Here is a 22,714-nt window from a genome sequence, read left to right on the forward strand (position 1 = left end):
CAGCTTTCTTTTATGGAACAACGCAGGAAGCTCTCTTCTGCGAATGACTTGAAATCTAAAATATTTATCCAGTTTGAGAACAAACAAAAAATAATTCATATTTACGTATACATTGTTGCGGTTGAAAGCATTATCGTGTTCGTTATTTATTTGATTTTATCCTTGAAAGATTTACAGACACTGGAAAAAGTTGTCAACAATTCCTTCTTTTTTAGATGTTTGAATAAAAAGAGAAGGGAAAAAAATGAGCCCATTTCGAACACTGTGTGCAGCATCGTTTTCGATATTTCTTTTCAAATCTGAATATGTCTGAAAACAAAAATAATGTGACTTTTTCTCTTATTTAAAATAAAATAGTATGAATAGAAAATAATATTTATAAATTTATCGACATATGCAATGTTTATACAGAATTACATGCTTTAACTCACTTAATACTTTTATATATTTATCTAATTCCCAACTAAACAATAAAATGAAGATCGTACCATATGCATGTGTGAAAAAGATAAATACTTCTGCGTAAGTTGATAAACAGTTAAATCTAAACACACACAAGCATAAATATGCATATGATTATGTACTTTAAATAATAAAAGTATTATACTAACATCGATGACTCGGGAAGGAGTTAAATAGCTGCTCAGAGAACGCCAAGCATTACAAGCATTTAATGCAAGTTACAAGCTTCTTTTATTAAATGGATTTGCATATTTGTACTATTTAAGAATCTAATAAGTTTTATGGATTACGTTTACTTTCATTGTGTGGTAACCTTTTCCATGGGGATTTAATGAGGTTTTACAAATACATTAACGGTGTAAAAACATTTTTAAATCATATTATTTACGCAGATAAACTAAATTTTTCTCACCACGAATTTGTAATGATCTAAACAAATTTAAATAACATTTTAATATAATATACATTTGCATATTAAATAATTTATAAATGAAGTTCATCAAGATGCACAAAGATAAGGCCGGTAAACTGAGTAATTTACAACTATCCGCATAATTATAGAATGTCGGCGTAGCTTCTAATTTTCAGAAAAATTTCTTCATTAATCTGGTAAACTTACTTTAGCTGTTTTTTTCTTCTTCTTGCAACTGCAACTTTGTTTTTGATTCTAAAAATGTTTTCAGCAATTTATCATTGACTTCTCATTTAACTTAGTTCAATTTTTATTATTTGAAAATTTGCATTTAAAGCACGGAAAAAAATTTATTTTCTGCTATGTGTTTATATATTACTTGCGTTAGTTCTTTGCTTGGTCAGCCGAAAAGTTCCTTTTTTTTAATGAAAAGGAAAATTAATCTTTTTTTTTTAATAAAAGTAAAGCATAAATTACAGGACCCCATTTTTAAAGGCAAATAGCAACCATACGAGCGAAAAGTAACGAAAACTATTCTATACTAACTCTATGTAAACAATTTTTCTTTTGACACCAAATACCTTGGAAGATTTATATAGCGAAGCTGTTGGTTCAATTTGAAAGATCATGCTTGAAACTATAGAAATGGTGACATTTTTAACCATGCAAGTTTTGCGTGGACCAAAAGGAGAATAGGACAGTTAAAAGTTGATTTAATTCTTCGATAGCACTATAATTAAAAGAAGAAAAAATTTAACATAAATATTGCAATCCTAAAAGATGATTTCAAAATTTCTGGACACCATTTTTATAAGCTTGCAAGCATGATCATTCAGATTATGTCAACAGTTAGGGCATGCAAGATCTTTAAAACATTTGTTGCTAAAAAAAATATTGTTTTCATAGCTTTTTTCATTATTTTGATTAATTCTTGTACATCAGTTTTGTACATTAAAAGTATTTTAGTATTATAGTGTTCCGCTTGTAGTTTAAACAATTTATGACTACTATTTGACTGAACCTGGAAATGTTGTTGTTGTTCTATTGCCTGCTTGCCATGCCGGAAAGCTTGCTTGGAAAACTAAGTGAAGTTTAAGGTAGATGGTACTTTTCCTGCTTATCAGTAACGTCATCTATGGCCAAGAAAGCAACTTTATCCACACACACACGCTACTATCCGTTTTAGAAGTCGAGCCCATTCTTGCATCCATTCATTAATCCACAGATCGTAATTTTGACCCAAACCAGTGAACGATCAGTCTTCAATTCTGTACCCCCAGTGGTTTTGGTTTGTTGGGGGAACTTGGAGGACCTGGGCTCGAAAAACCGCCCGTACGCACGTCCTCGGATGTCAAAACTTTCCCGCGGACAACGAATTTCTCGAATCCGACGTCCGCGCGGACGGCTATTTTCCCGTTAATGATCGTGATACATTTTCAATTTTTGTTATTTATACAAGAGTCTAGCTCCTCACTTCTAAAATGATCCTCTAATATACAAATCCCGTACAGCAACATACTGCGCATGGTGGATTGATGTTTTTTCCGTCTGGGAGTACTGCAGCAGTTGAAAGGGACTTTTCAGCAATGAACTTACAAAAAAACACATTACGTAAGCGTTAAACGCAATTATGAACATCCACCTAAATGGAAAACCCCTTTCAGATTTCTGTGCAGAAACCTCTGTAAATCATAGACTTGATTGTGGAACTGGCAAACGTCATATTTGATTCATTTAAAAAACGCAGTACCCTTGGATAAATTGACATTCCAGATAACTTGACCTTTGTCATTTAAATTATTTCATAAAAGAAATAAATTATTTCATGAAAGAAATAAATTATTTCATAAAAGAAATACTAGGTTTTACTATTTGTAACATAGTATTTCTTTTATTACTGTATAATGTAATCCTAGTAGCTACTAATTCATTGTGTAATTTACATAAATGTTTGTAATAAATAAGAAAAAATAATATTTTATTTACTTAGAAGCTACGGGTTAGTTTCAAAGAAAGACGGGTACATTGTTGGACAAGCCGTCCTCGGGGACGGGTAAAATTTCTGAGTTTTTTCGAGCCCTGCGGAGGACTTTGTGATCTTGTCAGATTTAACGTGCGTCAGCTACCTTTTAATACATGGTGATTCTTCGGCCGACAGGATTCGAACTCTCGTTCTCACAATCACATGTCAAATGTCCTACCGACCAAGCTATGCGGAGACGTGGTGGCTCGGAGGATAGATCGTCTGCCCTCTAATGAGGCTACCTGGTTTCGAATCGCATCGACCAGCAATGGCTGGTCGATGCGTATTCCGCGCCCGGCACGCGCTGACCACACAGCTGACGTAAAATATCCTCAGTAATCATGGCATACAGTCCCTTTGCCTTCAGGCGGCTATCCGTGGGAGGTTTTCGGAGGTTTCCTTTCCATTTAATGCAAATGCTGATGAATTCCATCAAAAAACTCCTCCCTGAATGCAAATTTCTCTCATTACTTGATCCAGTAGTTCCCTTGTCTTCTGGATTGGGTTCAAAATTCCAAGGCAGTTCAATAGTTGTCGTAAGCACAAAATTTTATTGGCTGTTCAACGATGGTTATAAAATTAAATAAAAACTGGGCTATCCTGGCCAAACTAGAAATTTAAAAGTATTAACCTGAATAGATTATTATTGTTTTAAAGCTTAGCAGAGTCGTTAAGCAGGTAAAGAAAACTCTATGTTTGTCGGAAACGGCAGCGTTAGTAATTTCTGTATCAATTTAAATTGCGTGTAAGTGATTGCATGTTGTCTGTATCAATTTAAATTGCATGTAATTGCATGAGAGAAAAAAAAGGAAAGATAAATTGACTTTGCCCATACACCTAAATATTATTTGAAAACTTAGCTTTTAAAATATCACAAATGGTCGAATACATTTTTCATCTTGGTATGTATAAAAAATTTGTATTTGAAATGTTTCCCTTTTTAAGAATAGACATCAAAATGAAACTAGTTTTCACATTTTATGAAGGAAAAAAGCTTAAAAAAGCAATATAAGTTCTTTAAATTTGCTGACTTTGCAGAAACAGAAAAGAGGCAGTCATCAAATAAAAAAAAATTGTCTTTTTTAAGATCAAGAGAAAATACAGAGGAAAATGATTTGATTTTCTTTAAACTTCATAACTGCTTTTTTAATATCTTTAATTAAAATAATGTAATAAATTATTTGGAATTTATTTGTATTCTTTGAATAATTTTTTATCACGTTTTTAGGACTGTTGAAATCAAAAATCAATAAGTAACAATATTTTGTTTAACTTGAAAGAAGAGCATATTTAGCAATATTTGCTTAGTAAAAATATATACTTAATAACACTTAATGAACTTCAAACTAATATGATATTTTATGAAAGTATGAAATCTGCGCAATCTGACAGTAATACATGAATGGTTAAAAAAAATTTATTTGAAAGCAGGATGGTTGTGATTGAATCAAATTAACTTTTATTATCGGCTACTGGTGTTGTGTTCCCAAGATAAAAACTTTGATGGGAATAAAAGTATTACAAATCATTTTGAATCATGAAATTCCTCCTTTAACTGTTAAAGGGTGAAATTTTATGGTTCGAAATGATTTTTAATACTTTTATTTAGGATTATAATGTATGAACTTCTATCAAGTGAAGAACATCTATCAAGTGAATCAGAGAATGAAGGTTTGCTTTAAATCTTTTAAGTAGATAAGTGCAAATATTAAGCTTGGTGTTACTGCCTTTTTTTCTCCTTTATTGTTTAAGTTGTAAAAATATATTTCTTGAAAAACGTAAGAAAAATTCAAGAATTTTTTGCTATTTCATTTTTACGGTATTGTACAGAATATAAATTAATATTCGAAACTGAGTGGTAAATAATTTATATCAAATGTTTTGTTTTTGACTAGTATAACAATCCCAATTATTTTTATGCCCTTTTTTTAGAGAAATTGTCAATGATATTTTTAATATTTTGGTATCTAAATTGATCTAATATCAGATTTGTATCTGATTACTTACTTGTATCTGATTACTCACTTTTATTTATTATTATGTAATTCGTTTTGAAAACTGTTAACACATCTTATTTATCCCATTAATAATTCAATAGAAATATTTAAAAAAAAAATGCCATGATTTATTGTAGGAATCGTACTCTGACCAAGATGTAACAGCACTGTTTATTCATTTTGCAATTTAATTTTGTCTAAAAAATTGTTCTACATATCTTAATTAGTTTAAGCCATCAGTATGCAAGACATATTGGCAATAGAAACCGAAAATCGGTAATTTTCTCACTCCTGTAATTTAAAGAACAAGATTCTAGTAATTCAAAATCTCAATCTGATCATGACTTAATAGCACTGCCCTATTTACTTTATTGCACTGTAATAAGACTTACCATATTTATTCCTTCCTTAAATCATGTATATTTCATATATTACAGTTGCACCACTAGTAAACCTTACTTATGGATCTAACATCAACAAAGGAGGAATCAAAGAAGGTGCGAGATTATCGATGGAGTGTAGCATTTGGGCAAATCCATGGATATTTGAAGTTGCCTGGCAATTCGAAGACAAATCACTAGTACCTAATAAAACTAATGGCATTGTGATAACTAACCAAACATTAGAGCTCCAGAATGTTAAGAGAGAGCATAGAGGGAAATATAGATGCTTCGCTTCCAATACGATAGGCCAAGGTTCAAGCAATTACCTACATCTAAAGGTTCAATGTAAGTTCGTTTTGGATATCAATCCTGCCTTTATCGTATATCCTTTATATAACTGTTGGAGTATTATTCCTCGGAAAATTATTATTATTATTAGATGTAAGTGCATAATGAAATCTGACTATGATATTTATGCAGATGTGTTTTAAAAAGTGTTTGCGCATGCGTTTATTTAAAAAGCGTATTATAATCACATATTCTGAAATTGAGATGTGGAATATTCATTTGGGAGTATAAATATGTATGGATACTTAAAATTATTAAAACTATTGATACATTGTTAAGTGTTACATTACATTGCTAAGTGTTACATTATTATTATAAATTTTGCAGGTTGATTTTATGCTATTTTTTTCCCTGTTTATGCCTTTTATTTTTCGTGTAAAAAATAAATTATGCATGTTTTCAGGTTCTTCTTTATTTATTTAAATTTTCCTATTTCTGCTTAGGTTTTGTTTTAAATATTATTTTTTAACCTTTTACTCCCTTTTTTAACTGTGGTAGTATTTCTTAAAAACATATGTTAAGTATGTAAATAATTGGGAACCAATAAAAAATTGTGTTTTTTTTAAAAAAATAAACCGATTATTTAATAAATATTTCTTAAATTATATTAAAAAAAATTTAAAAGTTGGGGAAAACAACAAATCATTTTATTTTTATTTTTTACTATTAGTCAAGTACGTGACTGCACTTCTGCTGAAAAGTTTATGTAGGAAGATTTTTTTTCCAGAACCTCACAGAATATAGATAGAGGTCCTTAAAAGTATTCTAGACTTGGGTGGACATTCATCACCAGGTACATTTTCAGTTATGGCATTAACAATGATGACAGATTTTTAATACAGAACTGCTACTGTCTATGTTCCTATTTGATCGATGTCTTAAAAAATGAGTTAGTATACCCTAATTGCTATTTATACGTTAAATAATGGTGCGAATGATATCGAAAAATATCGTGATTCTGCTCCCCATGACACGTAAAAAATATTCACAGCTGTCTAAAAGTTTTTATAAACTGTTTTTTAGACTTAAAATTCCAAATAATATCGTTTTAATAAGAGACGAAATCTAGAAAGAAGCAATTTTTTAACATAATATCTAATTAGATTAAATATTATCATTTCCTATTAACTCGGATGTAGTCATTTTATCAATTTATTAATCATCTATATGTTAATTTATTTAAAATAATTAATAAATATCAATTTAATTAAAATAATTTATAAATATCATCAATAAATATCATTTAATGAATATCATTAATAAATTTCATTTATATATTAATTTATTTAAAAATTAAAAGAATTTTATAAATATTTGGTTATTAAATACTTATTGTTTTAAGTTATGTGTTAAAGTTGGTTTTATACAAGGGGGAAAACTATACGGGAAGTCAAAGGAAAGTTCGTTGAAACTATGTTTATATTGTGAATGGAATCAATAAATGAAGAATAGTACTTAGAATTCATCTTTTCAGGTTTAAAAAGATATTTCAACCTCAATAAAATGTTTCTTTAGCTTAGAAAAAAGTGGATGTAAATCAGAATATAAAACTGTCCAATTGGAGATGCTCTTTAGAGAATTAGTAAAATTTTTAACATCGGGATATTTTTTGTACTTAGACGATTTTCATGACACTGCGACAACTCAGAAATATGATTCATTCAGATAGAAAAAGTATATGTGAATTGCATCTGCTAGATAAAGTGCTGAAAATTCAGTCCGTATTTCCTCTATCGTATTGAATCAAGAACCATTGATTGTTTTTTTCTTCTTTTTTTTACATCTGGGAATCATGCGATTACAAACATCCTCAGGAGTAAAAAAAAATATACAACAAGCATATAAAGAACAAGCATATTGTCAATCAGTAAGACGATAACTTATCATTTCTTTGATCAGTTCAATTAATAAGTTGATAAAATTATTGCACTAAACTTTTAACTTCAAACTTTTAGATTGGGCACGGTTGAGCGTATTAAGTAAAAACAGTTTTGCCTGATTGCATTATCACTGCATGATATCAAATATATTCTGGGAAATATTAGAAAACACTGCTTTTATCGAAAATTTTATTACTCTCAAATAGCTTTTTAAAGGTCCGGAATAGCCTGGTTGGGAGGGCGCTGGGCTCATGTCCAAGAGGACGTGAGTTTGTTCCCCGTCGGCTAAAAACTCCCCGTGTAGTAAATGGTGACTGGTGTTAAGTCTGTCGAGTCACAATGCCCTCCATGTTCCCATGACAAATCATACCCCTGGGGTACTGATCCATGAGTTTCCTTGTCTTCTGGCTTGGGTTCAAAATTACAGGGCTGCGGAGTTGAACATTAGTAGTCGTAAACCCAAAATTGGGTCGGCTGTTCAACGACGGTTGTAAAATTATAAAATAAAAGTGAGCTTTTTAAGAAACTGAAAGCTTAGATGCAAGGATAATCGCAATGTTTAAATATATTTTGCAACATTTACCCATTTAATATGCTACCTAATCCTTTACACAGTTTGGTGACAAAAGAAACGGATTCTCAAGCAATAGAGACAGACGTCTACGTCCATAATTATAAAACTAAGAGTTTGTGCGTGTGTGTATCTTTTATCCAGAACCGTTTTTTCTATCTTTCTAAGACTTGGACAGTTGTTGAAAGAGCAATTTTAGCCTCAGATTCTGGAAATCCTTCAAAAATTTCAATTAAATCGTTCAGGATGGACATTTATAAAATAGAATATTTTCAATGGCTTAGAGATAGCGCTAAAGTATGATTGAAACTGCAGACGATTTTCAAAATAGAGACAGTGATGTCTCGGCTGCCCTCCATGACTAACAGTCGAGAAGACAGGCATGTTATCCACATGGCCTTAAGGGATCGTACAGCTACGTCACGAAACCTGAGTCAACAAATGGGGTCATTCGAAAGACAACAAGCGTCAGCACAAACAGTTTAACGACGTTTGCAGCAGCATGGACTGTCTGCACGCCTACCATGGCTTCGGGTACCCTTGACGCTGCATCACAGACAGGAGTGCCTCCAATGGTGTGATCAACGACGAACCTGGATGCAGGGATATCATGACGTCATCTTTTCAAACAAATCCAGGTTCTGTTTACACTGTCATGATGGCCACATGAGTATTTGGCGACATAGTGGAGAACTACCATTTTCAGCTTGCATTCGGCACCGCCATACTGACCTACGTTACCTGGAGTAACGGTATGGGGTACCACTGGATACACGTCTAAATCACCTCTTATTTACATTGACTACACTTTGAACATCAGCCGGTACATTTCGGATGTGTTAGCGCCTGTTGCTCTGCCTTATCTTCGAGGCCTCCAGAACGCTACGTTTCAGCAGGACAATGCACGACCTCGTGTTGCCCGCACTGTCCTGAACTTCCTTGACACAAAACACGTTCGCCTGTTGCCCTGGCCAGCACGTTCTCCAGATGTCTCACCAATTGAAAACGTCTGGTAAAAGGTTGTCGAACGACTGGCACGCCGTCACTCGTCAGTTACTACGTTCGATGAATTGGAGCATAATGTTGAAGCTGCTGGAATGCTGTTCCTTTCCATGCTATCAAATCTTTGTTCGACTCGATACCCAGGAGAACAATGGATGTTATTTCTGCCAGGGGAGGCAGCTATGAATATTAATTCTTCAGCATCTATACATCCAAATATCCTGAAATTTTAATCACTTGTTTTTCCAACTATAATGTATGTGTCCAATAAATATCATTCTGTTACTTGCATTCCTACGTGGTGTAGCAATTTTAATGGCCAGTAGCATAGTAAACTGCACTAAAATGCAAAATGAATGGGGAAATGGTAATAACTCATTTAGAAGAAAAGTAAAAAAAAATCGCTATACTATTATTTTTGCCAATGAAGTTTGAATAATGTTGGCAATAGTTACTCATTAAAACATAAGCTACTAATATAAACAAAGTGCGGAAAAGAAAAATTACTGGAAAAATGGCATTAATTCGTTCAGGAGGAAAATAAAATATGACATAATATTATTGACACCAATGGTGCTTAGTTAATTTTGGTAATCGGCACTTTAGGTATTATGGTAATTGGTGCAATTTAACTCAATACCAAATATACCAATATACAAACAGTTAGTATAATTTGTACCTAATAAAACAACATTAATGCTCTGGTGTTTTCATGTAGATAATGTGAAAAGAAGTGTCTTATTGGCCTTTGAAAATGATAAGTACCGAAGAAAATCGCTTAATCGTGATAAATTTTAACCATAACGAACTGAACTCGACAAAAACGAAATTATTGTAAACAGAGTAAATCGTTACTTTTATGGAATGGATTACTATAAACGTGCATTGCTTTATCTGTAAAGCCATCAACAAGGGCATGAATAAATTTAAAATTTGGGATTAGTTTTGTTTAAAAAAGTTGTTAGTTGGTTGTTAGTAGTTGATAGTTGGTAAAAGTCTTTCAGATTTGTTCACGATTTCGTATTGTTGTTCTGTACTGATTTACGGACAGTTTATAGTTTTTTCAAATTACTCAGGGAATGGTTATTAAGCCACTGTTAAATATAATTGAATGTGTTAATGATCTGCATTTTAATGCACTGATTATTACCTTACAAGTAATAGTTTATATAAAGGATCTGGTTGTTAAAAAATATCCTTTTTTCCAATATTTATTTTTTTTAATTAAAATTAATGGGAATCTTCGTGTGAAATGCAATTGAAAAACACTAAATTCGTTTAGCATTTATAATCCAAGGTGATTAGAATCATGTGATGTTTTTGGCAAGTCCTAAATGTTGCTATCAATGTCATCGTAGTTATACATAGTAATTAGAGCACACTGACCCAATATTTAAGCAAATCGATCAATTATAAGTATAAATATTAGAAGTTTTTTGATCGAACAACTGTCATATTTGATGGAGTCATAGCTATAAAATGTACCAGGTGGTGAATGTCCAACCAAGCCCAAAATATTTTCCGAGACACCAGCTAAACATTTCTAAAAAAGTTTACTCAACTCATATTTTTCCGCAGAAGTTCAGTATGATCCAGGACTACGTAGAAACAAAGAAAAAAAAAACCATCAATGTACTGTACTTCGAGAACTTTCGTCAAGGTATATTTTTTTAGAGCATACATGCCCCAGCTGTTAGAAGAAGGTCAAAAATGAATGATTCCTAATTGTTCCAATATTGTTTTTTTTTCTTTTATCGTTGTGTGCTTTCGAAAAGAAGGAAAAATCAATGAAATGAGTTTTGTTTTAAAGACTGTATTACTGAGGAACTAATTAGTATTGCTCAAAACTTCGAAATACCTACAGCAATACGTGATCCTAAAAGAAAAAAAGATTACATCAAAATAAAGAAAAAAAACTAGATAAAAAGTGTACTAAACTACTTAGTCGAAATTTTTGTAGAAAATCTGGACAACTCAAAACCAATTTATCTCCATGTGTACTTCACCCTTACTATTATACATTCATCAATTCTGTAACGATTTGTAAAATTATTATAAAATATTTTTTCTCAAAAATTTAAAATTCATTTAACTTAAAGGATTACTTAGAGAAAAATAATTATTATTGGTGATTTTATTTTATTACTTATTTTAATAATATTTAAAATAGTCTCAATTAATTTACTCGTCGATTTCGATTATTCTTCATAGTATGAAAAAATATTATTATTCAATTTAAGGAAAACGTATTTTATTTGAGATGATATTTAGAGAAAAAAAATTGCCTAAATCGCATCGCCTCTGATTACAGAAGAAATATTGTATACAGAACACTCTAGCTGTTAAATTAGGAAGCTTTTTTGACATTAAGATCCATTTCGAAGACAAAAGACACTGTTTACTTGTGTTAAGTTCTTATTTGTATTAATCGTCATAGTAATAATACAGTAAGGTACAAATTTTTCAATACATTATGTCTAATTATTAACAACATATTCTGTTATGATCTACTATTTTCTTCGTTAGCTGACTGTTGTTTGAGGCTTGGAATAAAACTTTTTTAAAATGTTGTGTAAGTGCCTAAACCGTACCTCGAGTGCTGTCCTAAATCATATAGGTATGTTTTCGGAACAAAGTATCAATCTCAACTTTTGAACAGGTTGATTTTCAATTCCTTTTTACTGTACGACACATAAACTGTCAAAAAGGGGCTTTGACAAGGGGATGAACTTTCTCGTATTACTGAATTTCTCATCTTGTTAGTGAAACTTATTATTCCATTAAATATTACTTAAATATTCCATTACATCAATTTTTAATTAAACTGCGTCCTTGACAGCAGAAAAGCTCAATCTATGCATGATTCAATCGGAAGGAAACCATTTCAGTAAATTCAAACATATTTAATATCCTTATGATAAATTTTATTCTCCCTGTTTAATGAAAATTGAATAAAAAACATCTAACTAATAAGTGATATGCCCTCTGGTTAGCTAAATATTGATCAAGTAATTATTGATTAGCAGCATCATTTGACAGACCGATCTTCCCCTGTACCTTCTGTCTTGAAGTCTTCTATTTGACTAATTTCTTCATTTCTAAAACCAAAGAAGAAATTATGTTTCAGATTCCAAAAAAAAGTAGTATTACCAAGCAGCACTTATAAATCTCATGCTTGTACGTTGTAGTGCATCATGTTCAATTTACATTTTATAGGATTATAATCCTGTCACTATGATTTTAACAGATCAAAAATTTCACTGTGTTGTGCTTTACATGGTTTACTTAGCTACTTAAGAATAAATATTCTAAATTTTTGAGGTTGATGCGATATCGGGACAAAGTGCTACGTTTATGCAAACAGGTATGTTAAATGGTACCACTGGCAGACCTTGCAAAAACATTTTTTTTTAGTACTTATTGCTCAAATAGTTACAAAAAATAATGTAAGTAGCTTAACAGTGGTATAATATTGTTAAAATATTTCAAATATAATTATAACTGATAAAAATATAAATCTTAAAAGTAGTAAAGTTTAGACACCTTCCTATAATTATTATTCATTTGTGTGCAAGCAATGAAAACTATTATCGTATATGAAAACTTTGATTGGATTCGACTATTATCGGAGTGTAAATTTAGTAAACTGAATAAATTTTGGATGTTTTTTTTTCAGTTACACCTGTTTGCAACCATCGTTCAGCAAAAATTTACGGTATAACTCCACTGGAAACTGCTAATGTTACTTGCGATATTGATGCAAGTCCTCGTGAAGTGTCTTATAAATGGTCTTTTAATAGTTCTGGTGAAATAAAAATTCTTCAAAATTGGACAATGAATGCGTCTAAGAAACATTTTATTTTCTCACATCAAAGAATGTCTGGATATGGTACATTGCTGTGTTGGACAAAAAATTCAATAGGTCATCAAAAAGAACCATGCACTATAAAAATAGTTCCCGCTGGTATGTATTTTATTTATAACTATGTATCATATCTAATATTTGTAAAAGAGGAGTTCTTTTTATTAACAAGAAAAGTTATCTATGTAAAAACTCTTTCTATGTTCCAGAAAGAAACAATATCATTAAAAGTTTCTTTTAAATTCGGATGTTGTATGCCCTCTAATAACTATAGTTTATAATCATTTAATAGGCCATCAAAAGGAACCTTGTACTATAAAAATAGTACCCCTCTGGTATGTATTTTATTTATAACTATGTATCATACCTAATATTTGTAAAAGAGGAGTTCTTTTTATTAACCTGAAAAGTTATCTACGTAAAAACTGTTTCTAAGTTCTGGAAAGAAATATGTCATCAAAAATTTCTTTTAAATTCGGAAGTTGTATGCCCTCTAATAACAATAGTTTATAATCATTAAAAATGTTAATTTTAAAAAAAAGGAAATTAAACATATTCAGTGTGTTAAAGTTGTTTTGAAAGCGATATCTAAGAGAATGGTCGATGATTATTTTTATTATTATATTTAAGCTGAAAAAATCTATTTAAATATAAAATCAGAAATGTGAGATTAGTGCACTCGATTATTATTTGAGGTAATATTTTTATTCAAACGGAAACTTACAAGGAAATTTAATGATCATTTTGACGCCTCTAAGCCGCACCCAAGTCATAATGATGAGCAAATTATTTTTGTTGCTGTGAACATGTAGGTATTTTAAATTGCTGATAAATTATTCATGTTTTCTAATAAAATTCTTTTCAGTAAACATTATTTATTAAATATAATAGAGCATTGGAAAATTTTAAGGGCTTTTTCCATCAATATGATGCCTTCAATTTATTCTTTGTATTAGCTTCAAAATTGAGAAAATTTTTAATGCCGAACAAAATCTTTTGAATTGGAAGAAAATAAACTCAATTAATTTTGAAGACATTAGAATGTTTTCTTTTGAAAGTAAACTTTTTCATTTAATAAAAAAACCTTGACTAAAATGAAATGTTTTTTTTTAATTAAAGAAAATAATTCTGTTTCAGCAACAACAAAAAAAAATAAAAAAATATATAGTAAAGTAATTTGGTGAAAATATTAGATAGAGTAGGGATTTTGGAAGATAACAGAATCTGGACACGGAGAAAAAAATCTGGTAAAATTTATGGTAATGACATTTGTGGAAAAAAATTCTAGTAAAATCAAAATAAGCAGTAACTAAATCATTCATTTGGTAATATTTCTTTTCCCATGGCTGCAGTTTAATGAAAAATCCTGTTTTCAAAGTTATAATTCTTATTAACACTCATTTAGTAAAATATACAAAAGTGGAAATTAATTTTTCCAAATAAATGATTTCGTATGCCGTGATCTAAGTATCAAGACTAAATTACTTAATTTATCAGACATTATAAATCCATTTTCTCCCATTACCATTCATTATCATTATCAAAATCATTGCCAAAGTGTTTCGGTAAAAATTATCAAGCATTTTGGAAACACGATAAATTGTACCATAATTATGGCAATTTCAACCATATTTTTCTCACTGTAGAGTATGTAAAGAATGTAAAGTAGAGTAAACATTTTTGAATCATTGATTGATCCAATAGAATAATTACATCATTTGAATAATATTAGCGTTATTTTGCTATATACATTAATGCGTGTTGTACTAGAACGTGAAGTTCCGACTATTAAATCAAAAGTTATTAAGGGTGACACGTTCTTTTTACTTTACGCTCTGTAAATGCTCCCAATAGTTTTGTCAGTAAATGGTTTAAAATCTGGACCTCGTAATGTTAATTTTGGTTTTTAAATATTTCGCCATATATCTCGACAAATTGTTTAGCAAATTAAAAAATTTTGTCACCCACCAATATAAAATTTATTTATACCGAGATATTTCCATACAAAATATGATTTTAAGTGCACATTTATTATTTTTTATAATTTTGTTTAATAATAGTCAAAAAAATTTTGATTTATTAGGTCTACGATTTATTGTCATCATTTTAAATAGTATAATTATAAATGGTGAAATACAAAATATTAGCGAAATCGGAAGAATCAATTTTGAGAAATCGAATTTTGAAAAAGTCGTATTTTTAAAAATCAATTTCTCAGGAACTATTCGACCGATTTTGGTCAAATTTTGTGTTTTGTCATGTAAAAATACATTTTTCTAAATTATGTAAAAAGTTATATACTTTATAATTCAATGTTTTCGACTATTATAAAATAAACTATTAAAAAATAGCGAATACTTACTTAAAGATGCTTTTGTATAGAATTATCTATGGCTAAATAAATGTTATAATTGTTTGCAAAATTTTTCGAATTAGCTTTAAAAATTTTCGAGGTATAGCGAAATACACAAAAAGTAAAATTAACATGAAGGGGTTCAAACTTTGAACCGGTATCTTGACCAAACTATTGGGATCATATTTCGCAGATTTCGGCTACTCCCCATATTTTGGTCAAATATCCGAGTTGGAAACGGTATGTTTATTCAGATAAAATACGTTTCTGTGCTTGATTTCGTTACTTTAAATATCGTCTGCACTAATAAATTAGCATAGTTAAAGTCTCCTCTTCAAACCATTAAGGATGAAAACTAGAATATGAGGATCCGATTATTCGATAAAAAGTTATTAAGGGTGGTCTGCTTTTATTTTACACACTGTACATTAATAAACATAATGTGTATAAATGGAACGGAATTCATGTAAATTTAAGATTTGTTGTTATGTTGGTTGTTAATGTTGCACATTTATAGCAGATCGTTTTAATAAAATAATTTCATAAGAGCAAAATTAATCTGCCTCTGTACGAAAATGGAAGAAAAACGCTTATATTTCATATGAATTAAGTTGATGTTGCCTTAGTTTACTTTCCCGGTTTTAATGGGATAAAGTTTAGCTTGAAATGTATTGCAAAAATTTCTTGTGAAATTTTAAATTTAGAACTGCACGAATAAATTATGTTGAAAGCGTTTGAGTTTGCATTTGTAAAATGCCCCATTTAGATGGAGAAACGTTTCTCTTAATTTCATCTATGTACTAGGTAGTCAAAACTCTTATTTTCGATATTAATGATGCCTCAAATTCTGAAATACATATTTTATGTAATTCAAATTAGTTTGTTACAACACAAAAAGGTATTATTACGTTCCATAAAATAATTGTATATGTTTCATAGATATTTATGTACTCTTTTTTTCTGCTTCTGGAGAATCTCAAATTTTTTAATTTATATTTTAGAACGAAAAAAAAATTTCCTCTAAAATATTTTTATTAATGTTAATATCTTTATAATATTAACATTAATATTTTATTAATGTATAATATTTCTATTAATGTTAAACTATTTGAGGAAATTTAATTTATTTTTTAAATATCTGTAATTGGCAAATTAAATTCTCTGGAAATAAAGTTACAAAAATATGGACTACAAGCATTCACGGAACTTTTCAACTAAAATAATACTAATACTTTCATTGGATAAGACAGCCAATAACTTGTTTTCTCGTATAAGTATAATGAGTATTTCCTTTCTTTATTTAAGGGGAACCAGAGCCACCGCACGATTGCACTATAATTAATCAAACTAGCTCATCTCTCACCATTGATTGTGAGGCTGGTTATAATGGGAGTCTTCAACAATCATTTCATTTGGAAGCTTATGACTCTATTGCCGAACACATTACCGCAAACCTTACAAAACTGGAAAAGCCAAGTTTCCATGTGGATGGATTAATTCCAGGGACTTCCTACGTCTTAGTCATTTATTCATCAAATATAAAAGGAAAAAGTAATTCAGTAGCTCTTGTAGCTTCAACTGCATTACCAGCTGAAAAAAGAACAGGTAAAAATTCTTTATTATTTGCTTGGTAATTTATTACATTATTATTTTAATTAGTTTCATTTTAGTATTAGCCTAATTTTTATTAATTATTTTTTAAATTTATTTTATTTTATTTTTTTAAATTTTTTGTTATTGTTTTATATTTCAAGAGGATGCAGATTAGATATGATTTAAAAAAGTTAAAATAAACATATATAAAAAAAAATCAAAAAATAAAATTGTACTACACTTTACGCAAATATCCCAAAGTATGTTTTATCGTTTTATACTTTAGGATATACTTTGCGAAGGATATTAAAAAGGATATTAAAATTATGTCTATTTGAATAAGTAAAAAAGTATAAAATTGTTTTGGGAAAAACATGAAGATAAATGGACACAGAAGAGACGCTCTAGTTTAATTCATCTTTTGAGGTCTCTATATCTTTTTCGGCATATTTGAAAATCATTTTTAAAAAAAACTGCTTTTAATATAATGAAATGCCTTGTTTACTCAAGTTAGCTTAAAATTAATGTGAAAAAAATTATTTTGTTTCGTTCACATTTATGAATTTTATTATTAATTTAAGCACAATCATTATGATTGAAATAAATCTAATCTATTTCTATTTAACAAAAAATAAAATATTATAATTTCTTAAGAAAATTTTCTGAGCTAGGCTCAAGTGCTGCGGTAATTCGAGAAGGAGAACTTAATAACTTGGTAATGAGTTTTTATTGATTGGTTTATATTTTTTTTTATTATTATTTTTAATGACAATTATTTGAAGATAAATGAAATATATAAGCATTTGAATAAAAATTGGCAACGATATTAAGTTGAAATTTAAAGCAAAGCTGACTATAATTGGAAATGCAACCCATGAATATATTTCTATTAACTATATACTTTCTTTCACTTTCATTTGAATTAATTCGAATTTGCGAGATTTGAAAACAGGTGCAATTTAAATTAAATTAAAAAAATGCTACGAGAATAAGAAGTAATTTCATTTCAGTTTATTTTTTCAAAGTAATTTCTTTTAAAACTAATTTATTTTCAAATAAAAACTAATTCATTTACAAATACCAATTGTGCTTAAGAATATTTTAATAAATTTGAGCTCAAGAGCAAATTTCATTAAATCAGTAACATTCAACTGAACAGGTAGAAGAAATAAATCATTCGGCTTCTATTCTTAAATATATATACATATATATATATATATATATATATATATATATATATATATATATATATATATATATATATATATATATATATATATATATATATATATATATATATATATATATATATATATATATATATATATATATATATATATATATATATATATATATATATATATTAAAATTATTACTTCCAAGGGAATATCTGTCAGGTAAACAAGTTCCAAAAGCGTAAACACACTTTAAATAGTGATTTTATATTGGCCAGTTTTATACACGTTTCAGTTTATATTGGCCAGTTTTATACACGTTTCAGTGGGATATTTTACACTATTAGCTAATTGGTGTAAATTTAGAACTGTTGTGAAAAATCCCACTCATCATAAGCATAATTCTACAATTATACTTGTAGCAATTGCACTTTACAATGTGTTATTATATATGAGGGTTTCCTTTCTTGAGTTTATATCGTAAAATATAATTCAGACCCAATATGAAAAACACCACACTTGTAACTAATATCCTACCATTATATTTGTAATAGTTACAATTTAAATATTTTCAGGTATAAGGACTTATAGATATTTTCAGTGCGAATAAAATCTAGACGTACGTATAAGCTTATTTACATTAATTTAGACACAACGTGTCTAAATTTACGCTAAGTTTTGTCATGTATATTTATGGTTAATTCTCTCTATATTTATTCTTCTTATATTTATGGTATCTAAACACTCTATTTATGGTTAAAAATTTTTAAAAATAAATACAATGGATTTATTTTAACTTACGCACTTATCTTATTATTAATTTAAACATGCTTGGAGCTAATGTATTGTATAATTCAGATAATATTTAAATCAAATTTCATAGATAATTTAGATAGGTAGCATTAGAAACTGTTTTTTATTTAAATTTATTAAATTTTGATAATATATAAATTAACGAAATATATCAAGATATATATCAAATTCAATATAAATTATTTATCAAATTCATGCATAAACAGAATTACTTCCTAGCTGGAAGGAAGAAATGTTATTTGGCCCCTTTTTTTCTCAAATCGTAAAAGCAACTAGAAGAAAATTTACAGTTCATTATTTAGAATAGTTTCCCGAAAAAAATTATTAAATGAAATGTCTCTGAAAAACTATAACAAATCTATTAATTAATATCAGTAATACAATTATTTTATTCATTTAAATTTAAACATAAATTGTGTGCGGTTAAAAGTTTAGGTATAGTTTCATGAATAAGATGAAAATAAATATTTTATGTGTTATTTAATGAAAATAAAATAAAGAGACACGCTTGTCACAAAACACATTCTTTGAAAAAACTTTCTTAAATGATAGTATTTAAGTCTTTATGACATTGTGATAACTGGAAAAAGCTGTTTGTAAACAATAAAATCTATATTTTCGTGGATAATTATGTAACACTTTCGTAAATAACGCAGTAAAATATAATTATTTTAATATTATTTTGATAACATTAATAAAGGTCCGCAGTTTTTTTTGTAGAAGGTTAATGGTTTGTTTCCTAGATGTAATTATCTCTTCTATTATATTTCGCTCTGTTCGCATACTATACTTAGTCAAATAGTAATATTTTGTGCTCTCAGCTTAATAAAGATGTTTAAGTAAATTTTTTAAAGGGTTATGCATATTTTTTTTTCTGTCTGTATCTCTTAAATAGTTTATTCAGTACACTGTGATTTTACTTTGGGAAAAGTAAGATCTATTTTTCATCTGTAAGAACGAATATAACATTTAAAATGAAATATTAATTTTAAAAGAGTTTCAATTCCTTTTTTTAAAAAAAAAATAATTCTGATCATTTTAAACAATAATTATGATCATTTTTCCACCCATTAAATCTGCATTATAATTATTTAAATAAATTATTTTATAACAAGCATGACTTTACTGAAGAATGATTAATAGCTCGATGTGCAGTGTGCGAAATAAAAAACGATCCACCCTGAACAACTTTTGATGTAATGATCGAATCTTCACTTTCTAGGACTGAATCCTAAAGGTTTGAAGGGATGACTTCAAATATGCTAATTAGTTAGTGCAGGCGATATTTTAAGTTCAGAAATCAGACACAAATAATAATTCCCAAATAAAAAAGTTTCATTTTTGTCGACTGATTCAGACCCAAAAGTATAGGGGGCCAGAAATTTGTTCACATTTATATTCAATATTGCAAAACTGATTTATTTTACATCCCTAGAGGTGGCTTGAAATCTATCCAACTTCAGATCATTAGGTACCAGCTTGTATAAGAAGTAAAGACAGTCTGTGCGCAATGCTGACCACATAGCCGCAATCATGATATTGCTCATGATATAGTGCAGCCTATATCTCAATGGCTCTTGGCCTACAAAAGTTTATAACAGGAAAGCTTTACTTTTATTTCATTTGATTTTTTTTTTACTTTACAGTGTCTATCACTATGGATTATAACTTTCAAAGGCCTAAAGAATTTTAGGATACTTTCTAAAATGCTTTACTGATTATGTATATTCTATTAAAAGATTACTAGTAGATTTCATATTTAATTCCAAAAAAATTCATATTTAATTCCAAAAAAAGTCTAAAAACATTATGTTAAAAATAATATGTAGGGAAAAGAAAGGAAAAAAAATTGGTAGCAGAATGTCATATTTTAAAAGATTTACTATACTATTTTTCTCAAAAAAAATCGTTAAACCTTGTAATTTTTACAATATTTGCAATAAACGGAAATCTATAGCTCTTTATCACAACTGTTATATTCTTTAATAATAAAACAATGTATTCCAAATAAACTGTACATGCATAATCCTGATGAAGAAATAGTTCTTTGTTAGAGTTGTTTCTGAAACTTAATGAAGAAACTTCTTAGTTTAAAGGAATAAATTGCATTTCTTTTAGCTAAAGACGACAACGCATCGCTAAGCTCATTCATTTGGATTTTGATTGGAGTTCTAACAATTGTTATAGTTTCAGTTCTTGTAGCAATCATTCTAATTAGGATTCACGTGCAGAAAGGAGTTTCTAACAAAGGTAAATTATCATACGCAATTTTTTCATAAGGACATACCATTATTTAAATTACTAGTTAAAATAAATGCTTATTTTAATATATTTTTAAAATTGATTTTAAATTATGAAATTCGTTCCATTACGCTCATATAAAACTTTTTTTAAGCTGAAATGCATCAATCTTTAATAGTAAATGATCTGTATGGTTCTTCGAAAGAGAGATGACTAAAAATTATAATTTTATGTGGTATGAATGTGAATAGATTATAAGGAAATTAAGAAATTAATAGCATACCTGTAAGATTTTAAAAGTTTTTCGACAAATATATTAATTAATTTTGTGTGTTATGCCCGAGAAATAATTACGGAATCGCATTATTAGACATTTGCTAAAATGTTTATGATAGTTACATTATTTTTTTTTATTTTGTTATTAGTCAATTTAATGTCTTGATCTTAAACTTTTTATGATCTTTGAATCTTTTTTTTATGTTCTAAATTGCTAGAAATTTCTTTGAAGAATCCCAATGGTTTCAAATCCCAACGTTGACACCACTTCCATTCCTTCAACAAATGAAGAGTTTCCAGTGTCTTACACTCCCCAATTGGTGCCCCTGAACTATCGGAAAAGGAAATTCTCATTCACACACAGATGGAAATTTCACAGAGATGCATTGTACAAAATAGTCTCACGATGGATGGCACTACCAGAAAAACTAATTAACTCACATTCCAATTTTCATTTTGAAAAACACAACTCAATCATAACTTAACTCCAATGTACATTACCCAACGAAAAGCCTATGCTAAGCCTAACATAACTCCAACGTCTAGTGAAGTTTCATTCTTACTGTTTCTTAACCATATCATTTGCTAACTGTTTGAAAATTGTGAAAGCAATAAATGTTTAATTAAATAAATATACTGCAGCTGAGTATTTTACCGTAATTTTAGAATAAAAATTCTTACAGTGCAGAATTACTAATACTAAAAATCTTTTCTTTTTTGTGCTTTCTAAGAAATGTAATTTTTTTTCTTTCGGATAATGCAACAAGAAATACAGTTTTTACATTTTTTGATAATAGCATGAAAACATAGTTCAAAAAATTTGTACTTTCACAGCCGAAACAATAAATCTCGTTCATAAATTCTCAAAAAGTTCTTTTTTTTTGCTGTTACAAAATTTTGTGCAAATGAACAAATAGCAAGTATCTAACTGAAAACTTTCGCAAAAATTTAATATTGATAAATACAAAAAGAAAATAGTCACCCCCAATTGTGAAAAATTATAAGTAAAGAATAGCACCACTTAAAATAACTCAGTAAATTAGATGTTTTCGACTTTAAACATTGCTTCATCCTTAAGGAATTTTCTGAAAAAAGATACGTAACACATACGTGGTTGTTTTTTTCCCCAATTAGCAATTATTTTGTTTCACCATGCATATCAAGCAATGCTCTACTTAAGGGTTTAAAATTTATCCGGAAAACGTTTTATTTTTCGATCAATTTTTGATTTTGTGATTGATTTCATATTTAAATATAGTTTTTTTTTGATATTTTTAGAACCAGTGATAGCAGAATCAACATCAGAGTAAGTGCAGATTATTT

The 22,714-nt window shown here is 28.8% G+C and overlaps 1 protein-coding gene across 1 annotated transcript in view; it reads left to right on the forward strand.

The window, feature by feature from the left end:
- LOC107449487 (protein turtle) overlaps window positions 1-22,714 on the forward strand; it is a 94,881-nt gene that overhangs the window by 60,551 nt on the left and 11,616 nt on the right. Inside the window, exons 6-10 of the mRNA XM_087167469.1 lie at window positions 5,332-5,622; window positions 12,755-13,042; window positions 16,599-16,898; window positions 20,993-21,124; window positions 22,670-22,697. Of these exons, the coding sequence (XP_087023595.1) occupies window positions 5,332-5,622; window positions 12,755-13,042; window positions 16,599-16,898; window positions 20,993-21,124; window positions 22,670-22,697 (1,039 nt within the window). The remainder of the gene's footprint in view (window positions 1-5,331; window positions 5,623-12,754; window positions 13,043-16,598; window positions 16,899-20,992; window positions 21,125-22,669; window positions 22,698-22,714) is intronic.

The sequence above is a fragment of the Parasteatoda tepidariorum genome, chromosome 7, assembly GCF_982258835.1.
Source record: "Parasteatoda tepidariorum strain Cologne lab strain chromosome 7, Ptep-v5.0, whole genome shotgun sequence".
Classification (NCBI taxonomy): Eukaryota; Metazoa; Arthropoda; class Arachnida; order Araneae; family Theridiidae; genus Parasteatoda; species Parasteatoda tepidariorum.